General features: G+C 44.2%; 1 protein-coding gene across 1 annotated transcript in view; it reads right to left on the bottom strand.

Moving 5' to 3' along the window:
• Positions 1-362: 362 nt before the first annotated feature.
• Positions 363-21,958, bottom strand: part of LOC124804935 — a 56,300-nt gene continuing 34,704 nt past the window's right edge. Inside the window, exon 2 of the mRNA XM_047265313.1 lies at positions 363-2,258. Coding sequence (XP_047121269.1) covers positions 2,161-2,258 — 98 coding nt within the window. The 3' untranslated portion in view covers positions 363-2,160. The remainder of the gene's footprint in view (positions 2,259-21,958) is intronic.

Here is a 21,958-nt window from a genome sequence, read left to right on the forward strand (position 1 = left end):
CCATTCTCCTTTTTCAGGATATTCGTGCAGTTTCTTGTTCGATTAGTGCTGTTAGTGTTTCTAATAAAATAGCCTCCTCTGTTTAACTAGTTTTTCAATGTGGGATAAACAAGTGACGAAGCTGGGTAGATATAGATACTGTTACAGTTGTACCCATTTGGTATATTTCTCCATCTTAAGTGTTACAGTATTGTTTTTGGCAATACTGCAACACTGTCTCTTAAATGTCAATGCGAGATCTTGCTGTAGTTACGATGTGATTCATCTGTCAGTAAAACAAGATTCAGTGGTATTCCAAGACAAATGCAACAGCAGATATTAAATACAGTTTTTTTAGTCACAGTTAAGAGTTTATTCAGATGACTGACATTTACTGTATCTTACGCAGAAAAGAACAAATGTTATAGCATAATGAGATCTGGTATCATTCAGACTAGACATTACTGAACGGAATATACAATGTTTATTTAATAATCTGAACGACAGCATTTCAATCATTACGTAATAATTAATGGACAGATTAAATTAAACTGTACATTCATCATAGAATCAACATCCAGTAATATACAACGATACCACAAAGATAATTCTCTTTGTTTTAGATGTACTTATGCCTGAAGTAAGACACAATTCTACGAAGACCCTCAATATTTCAGTATTACAGCGCACTTACACAAAGTTAAATACTTACATTTATACATTAAATATTTTGACTTTGTCAATCTCTTTCACAAAATTTACATATTTTCCCCTTAAAGGTAATTGCAGATGTCAAATACTAAGATTATTTAGGGGTGACTAGAGTGGTTAGTCAAGAGAAGACGAAATCGCCAATGGATGGAACACTTACACTACACTGCTAAGGATGCAACGTGTGTGTTACGCACTTTCTTTGGCCTATCCGCTGTAGGCTGGCAGCTCTCAGAAAAGCTAGCCAGACAAGAAGAGGCGACAAACTAGGGATTTGCTGGCGAAATCTGTGCCTAGCTAGGAACTCCACAACAAGAAACATCTACACATGACATTTAGAATAGGATCGACAAACACGTAAGGCACGATATTTTGCGAAGCATGGACAGTGCTTGGAGTGCGAGGGAAACACTAAATCACGCGGTGCAGATACTATTTAGAAAAGTAGAGTGCGTGTAAGTTATGTCTAAGACATTTGCAGCCAATAGTTGATGCAACGTTAGGACAAAAATTACTTTTACAACAAAACAGTGAAATAAATTAACCTCACGTTTAAACAAAATGACGTTTCACGAGAATTAATACAACTAAGTAGTTGCAATTTGAGATTCAAAACCAGTCTTCTCTTAATTTCCACATTTCAGTCAACAATAACAAGAAGACTATCGTAAAAGATGCAAAATTTCTCCCCAAATATTTATCTGGGATGCTCACGTCATCAGTACACTGTACCAATTATTTCAACTTAACACAAGTGACAAAAGGAATAATACGTTTCTAACGGAATGAGCAAGAGAAACTAAACCTTTTAAAATAATATTATCACACCTTCTGTCCTCCGGCTTTGGTATGTTAGCTTACTACATTTAAATAATTTTTACTTTGACTATTTACATTTTTATGATACAATAAATAATGTGTAAGACCTCTTGGACACCCTAAGTACTAAACACTATTATCAGTAGTGATAGTGTCAGACAATCCTGTGTTCTATCAGAGGGAGTTTTCTTTTGCAGGCTATTTACAACATTGCACATCACACATGCCCTCAAGAATTAAAATGTTAACAACAGTGTGCAAGAATGAAGTAAATATTACAGGAGAGAGTATGACCAAGACTGTATTACATCAAACTGTGTTAATGTAGAGTCACTGGCGAGTGCTATACGGTAGAAGCACCGATAGCAGCACAGAAATACAGGAAATCAGTAGCATATGCTCTTCGCACCACACCAGAGTCCACTGCGCAAGCATGCGTAACGTCACAGTCAGTGGTCGGATCTACAGATTTACGAGATCCGCTGATTCCCGAGGACCGGCCACACTACGTGGTCGATGGAGTGACGTTCGGATGCAGGTTCTCCACCCGTCCTGCTTGTCGCAGATGGCGTGTACCGGGACGAGCCTCTTCAAACGGCAGTCCTCTGGAAGACTTCCCAGCGCTCAAGCCGAGAGTGAGGTCGCACCAGCTCAGTCGGCATCGGCCTCGGCGCACACGCCTTCTGTCGGTCTGCTGGATACCGCTTCCAGCTTCTTGTCGGCAGGTGCCTTTTGCACCCTGTAGAAATCTGAAACGAAAGGAAAAGGCGAATTTTGTTTACTACCATCACTCTGCAATCGGTCTATGTTTTCAACATACATTATAAAGTCTGCAGTGCTACATAGTATACAGGGTGTCCCAAAACAAACACCGAGATGCTTTAGTGACACGTTCCTTACACCAAACAAAAAAAAGTCAAGTAAACAATGGCTCTAAAGCGCATATTCTGAGAGATATGAGCAATGAGCACTTGTTCATCTTAGAGACTATGAAACACATCTCTTCTACTGCAAACTCTTTTTTTCATATTTGGGAGGGGATGAGAGAGCCAGTCGTGACAAAACTCTACCATCTGGTGAGCAAAATGTATGAGACAGGCGAAATACCGTCAGACTTCAAGAAGAATATAATAATTCCAATCCCAAAGAAAGCAGGTGTTGACAGGTGCGAAAATTACCGAACTATCAGTTTAATGAGTCACGGCTGCAAAATACTAACGGGAATTCTTTACAGACGAATGGAAAAACTGGTAGAAGCCGACCTCGGGGAAGATCAGTTTGGATTCCGTAGAAATATTGGAAAAATTGAGGCAATACTGACCCTACGGCTTATCTTAGAAGCTAGATTAAGAAAAGGCAAACCTACGTTTCTAGCATTTGTAGACTTAGAGAAAGCTTTTGGCAATGTTGACTGGAATACTCTCTTTCAAATTCGGAAGGTGGCAGGGCTAAAATACAGAGAGCGAAAGGCTATTTGCAATTTGTACAGAAACCAGATGGCAGTTATAAGAGTCGAGGGACATGAAAGGGAAGCAGTGGTTGGGAAGGGAGTGAGACAGGGTTGTAGCCTCTCCCCGATGTTATTCAATCTGTATACTCAGGAAGCAGTAAAAGAAACAAAAGAAAAATTTGGAGTTGGAATTAAAATCCATGGAGAAGAATTGAAAACTTTAAGATTCGTCGATGACAATGTAATTCTGTCAGAGACAGCAAAGGACTTGGAAGACCAGCTGAGCGGAATGGAAAGTGTCTTGAAAGGAGGATGTAAGATGAACATCAAAAAAAGCAAAACGAGGATAATGCGATGTAGTCGAGTTAACTCGGGTGATGCTGAGGGAATCAGATTAGGAAATGAGACACTTAAAGTAGTAAAGGAGTTTTGCTGTTTGGGAAGGAAAATAACTGATGATGGTCGAAGTAGAGAGGATATAAAATGTAGACTGGCAATGGCAAGGAAAGCGTTTCTGAAGAAGAGAAATTTGTTAACATCGAGTATAGATATGTCAGGAAGTCGTTTCTGAAAGTATTTGTATGGAGTGTAGCCATGTATGGAAGTGAAACATGGACGATAAGTAGTTTGGACAAGAAGAGAATAGAAGCTTTCGAAATGTGGTGCTACAGATGCTGAGGCATCAAGGGATCACCAATTTAGTATTGGAGGGTTGCGAGGAGGGTAAAAATCGTAGTGGGAGACAAAGGCATGATTACACTAAACAGAATCAGAAGGATGTAGGCTACAGTAGGTACTGGGAGATGAAGAAGCTTGCACAGGATTGAGTAGCATGGATAGCTGCATCAAAGCAGTCTCAGGACTGAAGATCACGACTGCGACAGTCTGAACCAATACAAGAAAAAAGTCTAGTAAACAGAGGCTCTACAATGTGTACCTCAAGAGCTAAATGCACTTGTTCGGTAAAAGCGCTATTTTTCAAACAAGCGAAGATGAACAAGTGCTCATAGCTTTTAAAGTATGCATATTACAACCCTCATTTACTGGAATTTTTTTCCTTGTTTTGGTCAATACTTCCTCCTTCGAAAACATGGAAAGCAAACAGCTTTCAGTAGAATAGATGTGTTTCATAGTATCAAAGATGACCAACTGCTCATATTTCTAAAGATATGCTCTTTAGATCCCATGTTTACTAGACCTTTTTACTTGTTGATGTATGAGGAACTTGTCACTAAGGTTTGTCAGTTTTTTTTTCTTTTTTCAGTTACCCAGTATATAAACAGGATGTTACGGGTAAGTGCAGATATTTCTGTTGATGATTGAGGACAGTGTAATGAACGACATTTCTTCAGAATTCACTTCATTTGCGGACTAATAATTTAAGTCATTAAGGGGAGGATGCTTTTAGGATGGATAGTACCTCAAAGTAGACGTGGCTCAAACTAGCCGTTAGTGTTCTTTCCCCTGGGCAGCTGGCCAGGTATTGCAATGCGGGCATGTGGATGCAAAATGGATAGCCTACACTTACAGGCGTAGTCCACTTCACGGTGCAGTTACGACTGTGCAGCAAACACCAGACATCAGGTCTTAGGATGATGTGTCCGGACACGGAGTCCTATCCTCGGTTTGTTTCTCAAGACTCCCTCTACAGCCCCTCAAAGTCTGACCTAGCATTTCTGGGAAACTCTCTAAGCATCGAAAAAGCAACGACGGAAACAAAAGAAAGGTTCAAGAGTGGGATTAAAATTCATAGCGAAAAGATATCATGATAATTTTTGCTGATATCATTCCTAAACTCAGCTGAATGGAATGAACAGTCTAATGAGTACAGAATACAGGTAGCGAGTAAATCGAAGAGAGGAGGAGGAGAAATGAGAATAACGAGAAACTTAACAGCAGAACTGGTGATCACAAAGTACACGGCCGGCCGGTGTGGCCGAGCGGTTCTAGGCGCTTCAGTCCGGCACCACGCGACCGTTACGGTCGCAGGTTCGAATCCTGCCTCGGGCATGGATGTGTGTGACGTCCTTAGATTAGTTAGGTTAAAGTAGTTCTAAGTTCTAGGGGACAGATGACCTCAGATGTTAAGTCCCATAGTGCTCTGAGCCATTTGAACCATTTTTGAACCACAAAGTAGAAGAAAAGGATTTCTGCTACCTTGGAAACAAAAAAATAATCAAACTTCCTGGCAGATTAAAACTGTGTGCCGGACCGAGACTCGAACTCGGGAACTCGAACTCGGGACCTTTGCCTTACGCGGGCAAGTGCTTTACCAACTGAGCTACCCAAGCACGACTCACGCCCGTTCCTCACAGTTTCACTTCTGCCAGTACCTCGCCTCCTACTTTCCAAACTTTACAGAAGCTCTCCTACGTGAGTCGTGCTTGGGTAGCTCAGTTGGTAGAGCACTTGCCCGCGAAAGGCAAAGGTCCCGAGTTCGAGTCTAGGTCCGGCACACAGTTTTAATCTGCCAGGAAGTTTCATATCAGCGCACACTCCGCTGCAGAGTGAAAATCTCATTCTTCTAAAAAAATAATCCATTACGAACGAAGCAAGGAGGACGTGAAGAGTAGAGTAGCACGTGTGTAGAGGACATTTGTGGCCAAAAGAAGTCTACTAGTCTCAAACAGTGGCCTTAATTTAAGGACGAAATTTCTGTTTGGCAGACAGTTATGGACTGTAGGGAAACCGGAACAGGAGGGAATCGAAGGGTATCAGATGTTGTGCAACAGAAGAATGTTGAAAATTAGGTAGACTGATAAGGCAAGAAATGAGGCGGATCGCATCAAAAATTTCAGAAGACTGATGACTCAAAAAGTATACGAACATTACCTTCACCATACCTCGACTGACACGAAAATCAACGCTAAATGTTGTCTGTGCTCCCCAAAGGGCAAGCTAGAGACAGGCGGGGCAGGACGACGCTTTTAGCCACAGTGTCACGTGGTACAGAGCCCTTGCCACTCTGCACAACGTCTCACCACCATCCTACTCGCGTGCAGGCCCCTACAATAGGACGCAAATGCACGAGTGGAGACAGGTGAGGAACATGGACTAGTTTCATGAGCTTTACAGGTGTACGTAAGGAGCGTCCTAGCGCCATTGGGTAGAAAGGGTGAACGCCGGTAGCGGACAATGCGCCAGGTGAAGACGACCCCCATGCGAGGCGCGCATGCGGGTCCACGCGCCACAAGCCTGCGGGCCATCTTCACCTGGGCCATTGTTTGCAGATGAGCGCCAATTAGGACAGGAGTGCGCTGCAGGTGGCGGCGGAAGCTCGCCGGGGCACGCGACACGGCTGCGACAAGGCGTGGGCACAACCGAAGCGCCCGTCACGCGCCTCGGGTGTCGCCCTCTTGTGTAGGGGCCCTAATACGAGACGCCGCTCAAATCGGGCAGCTGTAAGCATTCTGTAAATGGGTGCGAAAGACATCAGCACTACTCACTCGAAGTGCAGAAAGAAGCTATACTGCTGAGATGATAATACAACTAGTTAGGAAGTTTTAACTAAAGATAAAAAGAAAATAAAAACACAAATTTTAAATTGGTCATTGCGAGTAGGACTCACGCTCTGACTATTTTTGGCTGTTATCGACATCGATACTCGCAAGATATCGACTCCAGGAGTTCCAAGACTTTCGAGAACGTTTTAAGTTTGAAGTCGGATAAGAAATGATAAAAATATATTTCCCGTTTGATACAATTCAAATTAACAATTTTCGGGTTTATTTATTTTCTTGAACTGTGAAACCTTCCTTTTTGACAAGTTTCATGGGTGTAGATCAACGGGAAGTACCGTCTAGGTTTTAATGAGTGTGTTTGCGAGTTATCAAAATATGTGACATAAATGGTCGTTATCTTTTGATTATTTTGGTTTAGAAGCTCAAATATGTTACATCGTCGAGAGACTGTAGACCTTAGTATGTGACTTAAAAACAATTTCGATATGTCTACCCATTCCTGAGGAAAAAGATTTTTAATAGTCTGACAGACAGACAGATGGACGGATGGACGGACGGACAACAAAATGATCCTTTAAGAGTTCCGTTTCTACCGATTTAGGTGCGGGATCCTAAAAACTGTACAGTAATGTGGCTCCTTGGGTGTTATATAGCCTAAACCACGTACTTAATAGATGTGGAAAACTAACTTCGGTAACATGGTAACATGTTAGAAATTTTTTGCTGGAAAAGATGCGAGAGAGTGTCGAATTCGCATGCAAAAAGTCCTGGCCTCATATCCCAACTTCTCCATTCTCTTTCTAAATGCACTATGTTCTAACTTTTGTAATTTGTTCCTTTTATATCCTAATTTTGATTTATTACGTAAACATTCAAGGAAAACATTACAAAAATACGAATAAAATTTTAATCATCACCTCGAATAAAATTAAGTTGGGAAAAAATTCCAGTCGTTGCCCATTCCAACAAGACTTACAGAAAGTACATTATTTATAGTAAATAACATCGACTATAGCAGATAATACTACTATGAAATTAATAAGAAAGACCCAGACTCTTTTAGGGAAAAAAGCGAAAAAATTGGAAGGAGGTGGCGGTAAACCTTTTATCTTCTCTTCACAGCTCTCGACTATCAACCAAGCTACAGCTTCGATATGGCAGCCAGTGCTCTGTGTATAGAACACACTGCCTGAAGATGCATCACAAATGTCATTATTTGCTATTTAACAGTGATAAATTGTATCAAAACGACGTGCTATTGATAGATTGTCAATGTGCCTTAGCGCTGAAACGGTATACTTTCACAGCACATTAGCTACAGGACGCCTGTAGCTACCGATGCTAGTTTCCTGTCATTTTATTATAACAAATCGTATCGAAAACGAATCGTTTTCGGGAGATCCTCAGTTTGATGGTACTCTGAAACAGCTTATAGTAATAGTAGGTACTCTGTGGCAAAGAATATCCATCAGTTACGCAACTTAACTCAATACAGTATGATGTATCCCAAGTTGTGAAGAAAAACGGTGTCGCATCTCTTTCGCCACTTTCCTCTCCACTAACTTACATCCGAACTCAACATATAAATAATATTCACTCTTCCATGACCGCAGGATGAAAGAGCATCAATAATTTACCATAAATAAATTATTATTACACACATTAGCATATAGCTAACGTCGTAACACTTAATAACAAAGTCTGTGGTGGAGAATGCGTAGCAGCATCGTTGGCTCAATGGATCACTATTTTTATTTATTTTTTTTTCGCAGTTGCACGTGGGGTTAGCGTCCGACTGACAGGAAGCAGGTAATGATCCAACACTTACGACGACTCACCCGCCAGGTGTAAACAATTAAACGTGATGCTTGGCCAGTTCTCCCGGCTGTAGAGCCGTAAACATCTTTACTGCTCCGCCGTAGGTGGCGAGCGGCAAAATCAAAAGGTTCCGCCAGCATCCGGACGGAAACCGCAGATATGCCCCAGGCCCTCATTCGCATTTCCCGTCGGATGGCGAGTGCCTCACCGCCTTTGTCAGAGCCAGCCAAAGCTCGGCACGTCTGCACGACGTTCAAGAGCTGGTTTTCCAGTTGGTTCATTCGTTCACATGGGTTCCAGCGGCATTCCATACTAGCGCATCCATTCACTATATTTCTTCACAATGGGTTCTTTTACATGAAATATTTTAGTTTTCCAGTATGCAAAGGTCTCTAGTGTATCACTGCCGCGACAGCAGAGAGTCACAATTATTGTTTTCACCTCTGTCAAATATTAAGTAGTCCAATGAATTAGATACAATGTGGACATAAATAGCTGAGAGTAGGTAAAAAATGCTCCTCACAGCTCCAGTTACAACCACTGAAACTACAGAAATGGCGACCTAGGGAAACAGTCGAAAATTGTCATAGATGTTGAAACGTTGGAACAGGCATCAATTTTCCAGTATCTTCCATGTCATACACACTATCCGAACAAAAGTACCCGAACACCCATACGTAATGCAGAACTGACCAATAGATGTCACGGCCTGTAGACCCGACAATATCAAAGGAAGCGGGGTGTGCTGTCAACAGAGAAGCAGTAATAGCAGAATGGCTAGATCAACAGAGCACAGTGACTTCGAATGTAGACTATTCACTGGATGCACCTGCATAACAAATCCAACGCGGACATTTCAGTCCTTCCAAAGTTGCTCAATACGATGGATAGTGACGAGACCGACGTGAAAACACGAAGTAACAACCACAATTAAACCAAGACGACGCAAAATTCACGTACTGACGGACTGGGAGGGTTGAGCACTGCGGTGGATGATTCTAAAAAGTCGCATGAAATCAAAGGAAGAAATCACTTGTGAGTTCGAAAGTGCCACCAACAGTCCATCTAGCACAACGACCGTGCGTAACGAGTTAAAATAATGTGGTATAATGATCGAGCAGCTTCTCATAAGCGACACATTTTCGTAGTCAGTGCTAAGCGGTGCTTCAGGTGATGTAAAGAGGGACGCCACTGGACGGTGGACGATTGAGAACGAGTGATTTGTATTGATGAATCATGCTATATCCTATGGCTATTCGATGAAAGTGTCTGGGTTTGGCGAATGTCTGGAGAATGCTACCTTCCATCACGTGTGGTGCCAACAGTGAAGTGCTGGGGACATGATGTTATGGTAAAGGGATGTTTGTCGTGATTACGGTGTGGTTCACTTATTGTGCATCAGAGAGCGCTAAATGCGGAAGAATATAAACACAATTTAGAGTATCGTGCCTTGAAACAGTAGAGTAACAGTTCGGAAGCCATGAATGTTTATATCAACATGACAATGCAGTGTGTCCACCTTTGGGGGAATGGTCTGAGGACAATAACATTCCCGAAATGGACTGGCCTGTCCGGAATCTCGCCTGAACACAACTGAACACCTTTGGGATGAGTTAGAACGTCGACTTCGCTCCAGAATGCAGCGTTTTGTTCTTGAGGAAAAATGTACTGGTGTTCCTTCACAGACACTGAACACCTCGCTGAAAGTGGTCCAGCAGAGTTGAGGTCGTCATAAGCACTTTGAAGTTGGAAGACATTATGGATACGATGTATTTAAGGAATTGAATTGTAGACGAGGGTGTGTATCTGGAGCTAATAGACAGTGAGACGTTGATGAAAGTGCAGTTTCTTAAAACATTTACAAATCTTTAAATGGTCGCATTCGGGAGAATGACGCTTCAAACCCGAGTCCTGCCATCTAGATTTAGGTTTTCCGTGATTTCCCTAGATCGCTTAAGGCAAATGCCGGGATGGTTCCTTGGAAAGGGCATGACGGCTTTCCTTCTCCATGCTTTGTTAATCCGAGCATGTCTTCCATCTCTAATGACCTCGATGTCTGGGAGACGTTAAACACTAAATCTCCTTCTCCTCCTCTTGAATGGGACAATGTCTATTGCTAGTAAAATCCTAAAAGTAGAGTAAATGGAAACGTCAGTGGTGTTTGTTGCAGGGAGCCAGTGGAATTAGTTTACGAGTTATCAATTGCTTAGGTGCTAGATGACGGTGTTATGTTTGCTTGCATTGTGTTGTGTGAAGACTGCGATTACATTTCGACGGTCCTGCCGCTTACTGTGTGATAGTGGACGTAGTAGGACTTGCTTGGAAGATAACATTTCTCAATGCGAAAACATGTGGACATGCTCATTGATTATAGTGAATGTAGGAAGTATGCCTTTCATTCGTGTATCGAGTACGCCGAACGATATCCCACTGGGTGTCAATCTCTTCAACGTCGTCAAACAATTTCACATGACATGAAACGGCGCATTACTGCTGACTGCGCCGCCGTTTCCGCTGAAATGCTAGCACGTGTGCAGCAATCGTTTCACGACAGACTGAAAGCTTGTACAGACGCTGGTGGTGGTCATTCTGAGCACAAGTCTTTGAGGATACGTTGGTTCTTTACGCGTCATGCATCACTGGGGCACTGCATTCACCTTTATTTGTCTCTAGTTTCACCTAGGTAATGTTACAACAATACACCTCCGGAGACTTATTAACATCTGTGCAGGACTGCAAATACGCATGCGTGAGAAACTTTCGTTTCCACTACAACGTGGAACAAACAATTGTCAGTGTTTACTATGTTCATACTACGGTATCTCATGAACTACTTCCACTGAAATCCCGCGACAAACGCCAGTGACGCTTAATTTAGTTTATTTCGATTGTGGCACTAACATCAGGCATTGTTACATTGAAATATGTGTTCAAAAAATGGTTCAAATGGCTCTGAGCACTATGGGACTTAACATCTATGGTCATCAGTCCCCTAGAACTTAGAACTACTTAAACCTAACTAACCTAAGGACATCACACACATCCATGCCCGAAGCAGGATTCGAGCCTGCGACCGTAGCGGTCACGCGGTTCCAGACTGAAGCGCCTAGAACCGCACGGCCATCCCGGCAAGCGAAATATGTGTACATTTCTTAAACAAACATACATTCGAAACTCCAAACACTGTCTATGGACTGCATAGGAGGGCCCATTGCCTACCGTTCTAATCTGTGACATCCGCATATCAGTGGCGCGTCCCATTATGGAAATGGAAAGAACAACTCGGCTGAACACCCGAATCGCAATATTAAGCAATCGCACAGAGAACACCAGAGACATTGCAATTACTCTCAGACAAGTTTTGGCCATCAGTTTGTACACTATCCCTTTCGAATGCAGGAAAGTCAAGACACGTTTGATTAACCAGAGGCCTTGTCGTGAAGGATATTTGACGGTACATCGGACAAGGAGGCCATTACGCCAAATTGTTTCGGGTTCTGAATTATCGATTGTGCATCAAATCCATTGGTCCAAAAACAGTGCCCTGTGGCATTCGAATCTAAGCGCGTTCCCCAGTGGGAAATAACGGTGCGGGGGCCGACAGGAGTGCCTGAGGGCCCGGCCGGCCGTGAACTCCCAGCATTTCAGCGCCAGCGGGTTCCGGTCCCGCCTGGGCATTCCTCTGCGGTGTAGCGGGCGGAGCCAGCCCGTGGTACCGCTAGAGCCAGCGACCTCTGCGCGCCTGCCAGCCGGTCCCGGCGCACGCTCGCTTCCGCGTTGTGCCTCCTGCGCTCCACTGTCTACTTACTGTCCGCTCCAGACAAGAATGTGACGGCCAAGTGCGCGCTCTGAGGCGGAACGCTGAGCATTGTTTTAAAAACAATGCCAGGAATGCAGTTACATCAAGACAGTTATCTGTGACTGATTTCAAAAATGGTTCAAATGGCTCTGATCACTATGGGACTTAACATCTGAGGTCACCAGTCCCCTACTACCGAGCGAGGTGGCGCAGTGGATAGCACACTGGACTCGCATTCGGGAGGACGACGGTTCAATCCCGTCTCCAGCCATCCTGATTTAGGTTTTCCGTGATTTCCCTAAATCGTTTCAGGCAAATGCCGGGATGGTTCCTTTGAAAGGGCACGGCCGATTTCCTTCCCCGTCCTTCCCTAACCCGAGCTTGCGCTCCGTCTCTAATGACCTCGTTGTCGACGGGACGTTAAACAACACTAACCTAACCTAACCTAACCAGTCCCCTAGAACTTAGAACTACTTAAACCTAACTAACCTAAGAATGACACATACATCCATGCCCGAGGCAGGATTTGAACCTGCGACCGTACCAGTCGCGCGGTTCCAGACTGAAGCGCCTAGAACCGCTTGGCCACTCCCGCCGGCTGACTGACTTTCCAAAGTTAAAACGATGTAAATATATCACCCCATTCTCAGTGTAAGATACTTCGGTCAAATTCTTAATTTGCGTGTCCTGCTGTGTACACAGTTAGCTTATACAGATACACTGTATACATGTAGCGATTATGTTCTCATAAGAAAGTATAATGCAGGACATACTTCTATGCTGTTTCTAATGTAGGAAAAAAATACACGAATCCTCAAACTGAGAATCCCCTGGCATATGATAATCCGATGAGAAAACTCCCTCTGCCCAACTTCTTTTCAACTGGGATATCTGGCTGGAAAGAATGAGGTCTTGTTCTACATCAGCCCATCCAACACTCACGAGTAGGGAATGAAAGATGTAAAACAAAAACAAATAAAAAATCCAGTGTCTCTATTAAAGTTGTTAACATACATCCTAATTTCCAGCAAAACGCGGATAATGGAATGTAGTCGAATTAAGTCGGGTGATGCTGAGGGAATTAGATTAGGAAATGAGACACTTAAAGTAGTAAAGGAGTTTTGCTATTTGGGAAGGAAAATAACAGATGATGGTCGAAGTAGAGAGGATATAAAATGTAGACTGGCAATGGCAAGGTAATCGTTTCTGAAGAAGAGAAATTTGTTAACATCGAGTATAGATTTAAGTGTCAGGAAGTCGTTTCTGAAAGTATTTGTATGGAGTGTAGCCATGTATGGATTTGAAACATGGACGATAAATAGTTTGGACAAGAAGAGAATAGAAGCTTTCGAAATGTGGTGCTACAGAAGAATGCTGAAGATTAGATGGGTAGATCACATAACTAATGAGGAGGTATTGAACAGAATTGGGGAGAAGAGGAGTTTGTGGCACAACTTGACTAGAAGAAGGGACCGGTTGGCAGGACATGTTCTGAGGCATCAAGGGATCACAAATTTAGCACTGTAGGGCAGCGTGGAGGGTAAAAATCGTCGAGGGAGACCAAGAGATGAGTACACTAAGCAGATTCAGAAGGATGTAGGCTACAGTAGGTACTGTGAGATGAAGCAGCTTGCACAGGATAGAGTGGCATGGAGAGCTGCATCAAACCAGTCTCAGGACTGTAGACCACAACAACAACAACAACAACGTTTCTTAAAGTGTCCGCTAGCATCCGAGTCTGCTCGAACAAGATTTTGTTCGAAATATTTCTTGCAGTGCAAACGGAATTCTCGAAGTGAAGCTTCACCATATTATGGACTGGTCAAATGTAAAATGATACAACATGAGAATATACTGTGTAGGAGAAAGGGAAATAATACATGGTCCAGTGACCCCCTACCAAAAGCCTGAATAACCATCTTCTGCAGCGCGGAAGTACAGGAAGACACTCTATGACGTTCTGGAGGCTACCAACAGAAATGTGGAGCCATGCTGGCTCCAGAGCCATGGCCAACTGCACTACGTTTCTCCGCTGAGGGATCCACAGCGCAAACAGCCAGATCGAGATTGTTCCACAGATTCGCGACTGAGTTTACATCCGAAGAGTTCGGCGGCCAGGGGAGTACTGTAAACTCGTCTGGTGCTTTTCGAACCACGCACGTACACAGCGAGCAGTGCGACTCGTTGCGTTGTCCTGCTGGTAGAAGCCATCGTCCCAAGGAAAAACAAGCTGGTTGTAGGGGTGGACGTGGTCCCCAATAATAATTGAATGCTTCCATTGACCCACTGTGCTTTGCAGGATCAATCAACGAAACCCACGAAAACATTCCCCAGACCATAACGCTCCCTTCTCCGGCCTGGACCCTTCCGACGATTGTTGCAGGGACATATAAGCCAACAGACATCTGTCCGATGGAGTGTAAAAAGTGATTCAGCCGAAAAGGCCACATGTTGCCACTCAGTGGGCGTCCAATTGCGGTACTGGCGTGCAAATTCCAGATTTTGTCGCCGATGAACAGCAGTCAGCGTGGGTGGTTCAACCAGGCGCCTGGTGCGGCGGCCCATGCGCAGCAACGTTCACTGAACATTCGTTGAGGATTCACTGAAGGGAGCCCCTACATTTATCTGGGTAGTGAGTTGCTCAACAGTTGCGATTCAGTTCTCCCGTGCCGGCCGTTTTGGCGTAGAGGTTCTAGGCACTTCAGCCCGGAACCGCGCTGCTGCTACGGTCGCAGGTTCGAATCCTGCCTCGGGCATGGATGCGCGTGATGTCCTTAGGTTAGTTAGGTTTAAGTAGTTCTAAGTCTAAAGGACTGCTGACCACAGATGTTAAGTTCCATAGTACTTGGAGCCATTTGAACCATTTTTTTTCTTTTCTCTTTTAGTTCTCCAGCCGTACACATCTCCGCAGGCGTCGTTCAGCCATGTCGTCTATAGTCAGTAGTCCACCACACTTGCCTTGGTGTCGTTTCTGTATAACGCCATCTTTGTATACTCCAACCACCAAGCAAACAGTTTACAAAGTTCGTCGTGTCGACAATGCTTCCAGCCTTGGCTCGAAAGTGGATGATCATGCCATTTTGAACATAAAATAAATCACCCTGTGACCACATTATGGCAACGACTGTCCTCTCTTCCGCGTTCCCCCGCCCCCGACACTTTTTGTACTGTCGCTGCTGCCCCCCCCCCCCCACCTCGCTGTGTACGAGTGGCTATTCTTCCACGTTGACGTCGAGCATAGGCGGTGGTCAACAGTGATGTGAGTTCATCGTATATAAATGTTGTGAAGACGTTCGCCATGCAATGGCCGCAACAGAATGCACAGAAGAACGTTCGTAAGAGAACAGAGAGTGGAAGACGAGAAACGAGAAACGGCAGTACCATTATGTTGCCAACATAGTTCCGCGTAGTCAGCGCGTACACAACTTTCCCACTAGAGCGCGCCCCGCTAAGCACAACAGCGCAGGCGCAGCGCTCGCCCGTCTCCGCACTACGAGATGGTGCTGCCATAGAGATGGACCAAATTCTGCTTCCGCCGATCCGCGTATTAATATGTAACGCAGCCAATGAGATTGCTGCTAACGTAGAACCTTTTCTCCTTGCGGATCACACTCGCGCAGTGATACATGAAGGGGCGAGGTATTATAATGAGTGTACAGACCTCCGATCAGTTAGTCTGCATTTGTCTGCATTAGTCTGTACCAGTCTGCATTTGTCTGTACTAGTCTATAGTCAAGTTTCAGTCTGCGCCTAATAAGATTACCATATTCCTGTACATAGCCATGAAGATAAATGTATAGACACTTTTGTCAAGTATCAGAGATATATGTGAGAATAAGATTAAAGTGCCATTACCAAAGGAACTTCAGATTGTCAATTGTAAATAGCATCCAGAAGCGAGTTAAGTAATTTTTAGGCTTATTATTTTAATAAATGTGTGTGAAAATTAATCAAATTGGTCACCATCTATCTGCTACTCTAAGCGTGCAAGTGGCATTTCTATCGTCTGACCAAACGGCAGAAGATAAACACGCCACGATAAGACCACGAGACACATTGCTGACACTCGCCCACTTCGTTAGAGCGACAAGTGAAATAATCTGATGGTATGTGTACTAAAGGTCTTACAGTACGCACACCACACATTACATACAGCTAGCATACAATCATTATTCCTACGTTGGGAAGAAATGAAGCCCTAATGCACACCATAATACTGAACAGCTCAATAGTAAATAATCTCTGCAAGTACTGTATACTAGGCAGCGGAGTGGAAATGTTACGGTAGGGCATGAACATCCTTCTCACGCCATTTAGCCCGCAGCTCATCGTGAGAGGCACGCACATACGTCAATGCCTCTTCGGCACACAAAAACAGCACGTGACGGAGTGGTGAGGTAAGAAGCCGAGAGGGGAGTACTACGAGTGAGTAATCGCGTGCTGCTCGGCTTGCCGCCCACTCAGTGATGAGCCGAGAGCGAGAGCGCCATTGGCTGCGGGCTGGTTACGCAGCCACAGCCAGCGCAGTAAAACCGGCCGCCGGCCCACGCTGGCTGACGTCACGGCGTGAGGCTGCTATCAGCAGGCCCGATGCGGGCCACCGGGTCACACAGCACGCCGAGCGATAGCGCGCTCGGGGTGTACGCTGCCCACCTACCGCGCCGTACACCTCACCTCGTCACAGTTCCAATTGGTGTTCCAGCCTCGATGCAAAGTAGGAAGCGTAATTATTCCGGAAATTTCGTAGTGCGGGCCGCTGCGAAGAAAGCGCAACTCAGGAGCCAATAGTGTATTAATAGGGTTCCACGCGCACTTGAAACAAATGTTGAAACTTCCTGGCAGATTAAAACTGTGTGCCGGACCGAGACTCTAACTCGGGACCTTTGCCTTTCGCGGGCAAGTGCTCTACCGTCTGAGCTACCGGTACAGCACTTGCCCGCGAAAGGCAAAGGTCCCGAGTTAGAGTCTCGGTCCGGCACACAGTTTTAATCTGCCAGGAAGTTTCATATCAGCGCACACTCCGCTGTAGAGTGAAAATTTCATTCTAGAAACAAATGTTGTTTCAAATATTATTCATTCGTAAAGGAGTCAATGGTAGGGTATTACACTTTATTAAGTACTAAAATGTAGACTTTCACGGCCGGAAATATCATGTCCATTATAATTATCCGGGCTGTTATGCCGTGGTCGGTTGATGAATTTGGTCTCAATTTGCAACGTTTCGTCTCCGACTGCGGGAGACATCTTCAAGGGAGTCCGTAGGTCGATGCTACTGACTGCCGCTAAATTCCGCGGTGTGACGTCACGTGTTTTGAAAACGTCAGTGCAATTGGCCGCTGTCCGTTGCCGTCGATCGCCGTTGCCATCACCCAGTAGTGGGCGGGTGGTACACATCTTCTTTAACACAGGCATCCATATACCGTTTAATTTCACGTCGTCCTCCTTTCGGTTGAAATTATTTGGGTGTTTAGCGATTTCGATTGCCTCCCTGTAGAGCCTTTCGTAGTATCCGCTTGTGGCCGCTAGTACTTGCGTCTCCTCGAAACGAATATTGTGGTTCCCTGGCTGGAAAGCATGCTCCGCAACAGCTGGTCGCTCCGTTTCTCCTCTTCTACAATTTCCCTTGTGCTCAAACTATTGAAACAAACACATTTTCACATTATAATTTTCACATGAGGAGGTAACATTTGTTAATAGCGTATCATGTTTACCTTCCAGGTTACAAAAGTTGCTCAATGTGACCATCACCTGCATAAACGACAGCCTGGAACCGGGCTATAGATTGCTCTACTGTTGCTTGAAACATCTCAGCTGGGATATTAGCTAGCTCCCTTGCTACGCTCATTTTCAACCTCCAACGAGCACTGCTTGAAGATCGCGAATTGCGTCCAGCGTTCTCAGTCATGGCAACAGTAACGCCTTCAGCAATTTCCGGCGCAATTGGCTGTCGGCCTCTCCTGGGAGCGATTCTCAAATCGCCACTTAGTTCGAACGTCCGTATCAGGTTCTGCCATGCCTGTGTGCAAACAGGACCTCTCCGTATTTCTTTAATGCGTCGAGGCCGGCCGGAGTGGCCGTGCGGTTCTAGGCGCTACAGTCTGGAACCGAGCGACCGCTACGGTCGCAGGTTCGAATCCTGCCTCGTGCATGGATGTGTGTGATGTCCTTGGTTAGTTAGGTTTAATTAGTTCTAACTTCTAGGCGCCTGATGACCTCAGAAGTTAAGTCGCATAGTGCTCAGAGCCATTTGAACCATTTAATGTGTCGACAGTCGCAATGAACCGTGCCACCGTTGCTGTTCTTTTGGTATTGCTGTTGTTTATGGTACAACATCTTTACGAGAAAAGTCCTGCTCACCTTGCCCAGACCCATGTTGATTCTCTGCAACTGTAATTCATACTGATTCTTGTGTACGAATACTGGCACCATAGGCAGTCCTTGACAGAAACGCTATTAACAACGCAAATCCTGCATCATACAGTCTCAACATTTCTATAAAGATGGGCCCTCGTCTGGAAAATAATTGGTTGGTTTTGTGGGGGGGAGGGGGGGGGGGCTGGGGCCAACAAACAGCGAGGCCATCGGTCCCATTGGATCAGTGAGGAAACTCGGCAGTACCCTTTCAAAGAAACCACCCAGATATTTGCCTGAAGCGATTTAGGGACATCACGGGAAACCTAAATCAGGATGGCCGGACGCGGTTTTGCTAACCATTGTGCCACCCCGCTCGGTCTGGGAAACAGTTTTCCTTCACTGGCTCAAGTGGCGGAAGGTTTATTAAAACCACCCTACAGATTTGAGTTTTAAACCTGTATGTGTTAATCCCAGCTTTAGAGATAAGAGTTTCGAAAAATTTCCGACTTTGTTCAGATTGTAAATGTCCAGTCTGTAAAAGAGACATTCCATAGAAAAATCGTGGTAACCGTGCTTGAATTGTTGGTTTTCACATCCTGTTCCGTCATTATCGCAAATTTGACCTCACATGAACGTAAGCAACAAAAGAATTATCTAAGGATTTAATATCATTTCTTATTTGCACCCTTTAAATATCAGCATTATTGTCTTCTGCCAGAAGTTGAAACTGGCGATCTCTTGGAGTCTTACACAAATATATAGGAATGATTTGAAAAGTATAAGGAATGATTCCATGGGTTTGTGGATTCAAACGGGTTCTATATTGAAGGTGACTGGAAATAACACAACGTGTATGGAAGGAACATACACATGTACGGCATCAGCCTCGTTTTTATCAGCCCTCATACATGACACTCTCGTTCGAGATCGGCTGGGACAAAGTAGGCAACCTTCGTCACGGTGATCCACAGCGGACCAGCATAATGTCTACTCATATGGACATCTCAATGAACCTCACGTCCCTCACTGACGTAAAAAACTGCAACGAGTATGCCAGTCGACAAGTATAAACGATAACTGCAGGTTGATCAATTTTTATGAAACTTGTCTCAGCACACAGTCACAGTATACAAGCGAAAAAGAGAAGACGGTCACTGCAGATAGTTACTTAGTAAAGCAAAATGTCTCATTTCCTCTGTTATAAGGTAGGATTTTCTACGCTCAAAGTATAAACAAAATTCGTTGCAGTCGCAGTACAAGTGCAACATCTGAGCAAGTGATTTTTTTTGGTTTCACCGCATTGAAATACTAGCTTTGACTTTAATTTCGAGTCTGAATATTTGGCTCAAGGCTAATGTTGACAGTTTAGAGTCCCTGCTTCACCTATGAAATATTTCAACGTCCATATATACAGGAATTTAACTGCTCTTCACCGAGGATATTTCGTATCAGCGAGCTAGCAGGTATATAGTATTATACTATGCTCACTTTTATACCATAAACCACAAACGAGCAACCCTAACATGCTGATACCTTTGGAAAACTTACGAATACTGCTCAAACTTTTTTGTATAATCTCAGTGGAATGAGTGAAAGCTATTTTGGCAAAATGGTGTAAGTCTGAAGGAACGCGCGCTGCCCTTAGCATTACGTTCTCCCGGAAGAGCGAGCTGACTGTTGGAATTGCATCAGCATGGCTCCCACTTTCACATCGGGCTGACGCGAACGAAAGCGTAGCCTGCGGCAGCAGTGACTCACTCGGCATCTCTGGCTGAGCACTGGGGAAAATCACTCAGCGATCTTAGCCCAACATGGCGTGCGCTCGTACCGATATACCACGATGTCGTCACTCCGGCTTTCTATAAGCCTCCATCACCGTCTCGTGCAATCGTTTGACCGTGTAATTTACTGCCAGATAGCAACTGGAGTCCTGAACGAATATTTTCAGGGCTCGTCACCGGAAATAATAGCTGTACCAGTTGGATAAAAGCTGTACAAAAGCACAAGTTTCTGATACCCAAACAATTCCAGATAGAGCATCGTAACCGTACGGTACGCTTTCTTTCCTGTCCCGTCTGAAATCATCCACCTTTCTCGTCTTGCACTCCTCTCTCCATCTATAAAATTTGGCACACGAAACATCCACGATAATATATTTTACATTTTACATATTTCGATCTTCCGCTGTCCTTTAATAGTTCCATTCCGAAATTAACTTTTCCTAGTTACCTCAACATAAGGCCTAAAAACCTGTAACTTCTTATGTCCTTATTGTTTCTGGCTACGTTCATCCAGTGTCCTATCTAACCATTTAAAGTTTGTCTTTCTGTAAACTGCATTTCGATTTCTTTTTAAGGTCACTATTTTTAATGAAATCAAAGCGGTTCAGGAATAAATTCGGTTTCAAAGGGACCTCGTACTGTTTAAAAGAAGGGGATAAAAGTAATCAATAGTTCGTTTGGATTCTAAGGACGCAGCTTAGGGATCTATAACACTTAATTCAGGATAACTACGGGAAGAAAATACTGGAAGGTCCTTAACTTATGACCTCTTTTCAGTAGATTGTATACCCTTAATGGAGACACTGGACTCGCATTCGGGAGGACGACGGTTCAATCCCGCGTCCGGCCATCCTGATTTAGGTTTTCCGTGATTTCCCTAAATCGCTCCAGGCAAATTCCGGGATGGTTCCTTTCAAAGGGCACGGCCGACTTCCTTCCGCGTCCTTCCCTAATCCGATGAAACCGATGACCTCGCTGTCTGGTCTCCTTCCCCAAAACAACCAACCAAACTTAATGGAGGCTTGTTAGTGTTAAAATCGGGTAGCCCTCTGACGTGAATCACAAGGTACTAGAAAATATAAAATGTCAACATGTGTGCGTAAGACTAATTGAAGAGAATGTCGCAGTTTCGGAAATGGCAGCATAAATGTGAACTGCCCAGCGCTTAAGAGTGATGATATTACTGTGTACTAGGAAGAAACTATGCGCCTTCATTGCTCCAACCTTGAACAGCTAATGAGTTGTGGCATTTAAGTAATAGAAGACGTGTAAGCACTCCTTATCTGAACATGTTTACGAAGGCACTGTGTAATCTGAGATATGCCGTCAAGGACATGACTTAAATGGCTCGTACATACAGCAAGCGTCGTGACCTTGTGTTGAAACTATGAGTCTAGCAGCTGCGATAGTTTGTCAGATACCAAGACAAGAAGCTGGCAAAATGAATCTTGTTACTTCTGCCTGTAAGGAAAAGTTTGAAACGAAAACTGTTCTAGTCTAGTAACAGCCAATTATGGTACGTTTGTGAGAACAAAGAAAGACAGAAGTACAGTAGTTCAGTTTTAACGTTCTAAAACACTGACTGTAAATGGAAGCTGTAACGTGAGTACAAAGCCATACAGTACCGACTGCTATTAGTTCAAATACGAGCAACAATTAGTTACGCGGCGTAAGGCACAAAATAAGTGGCCACCACGCATTTTGAGGTACATTAATACGCCAGGTCATAGTTCTTAGAAACTTAATTACCGTTGCTAGCAATCTTTTTCTAGGCCTCCATAAAGTT

The sequence above is a fragment of the Schistocerca piceifrons genome, chromosome 7 (assembly GCF_021461385.2).
Source record: "Schistocerca piceifrons isolate TAMUIC-IGC-003096 chromosome 7, iqSchPice1.1, whole genome shotgun sequence".
NCBI lineage: Eukaryota > Metazoa > Arthropoda > Insecta > Orthoptera > Acrididae > Schistocerca > Schistocerca piceifrons.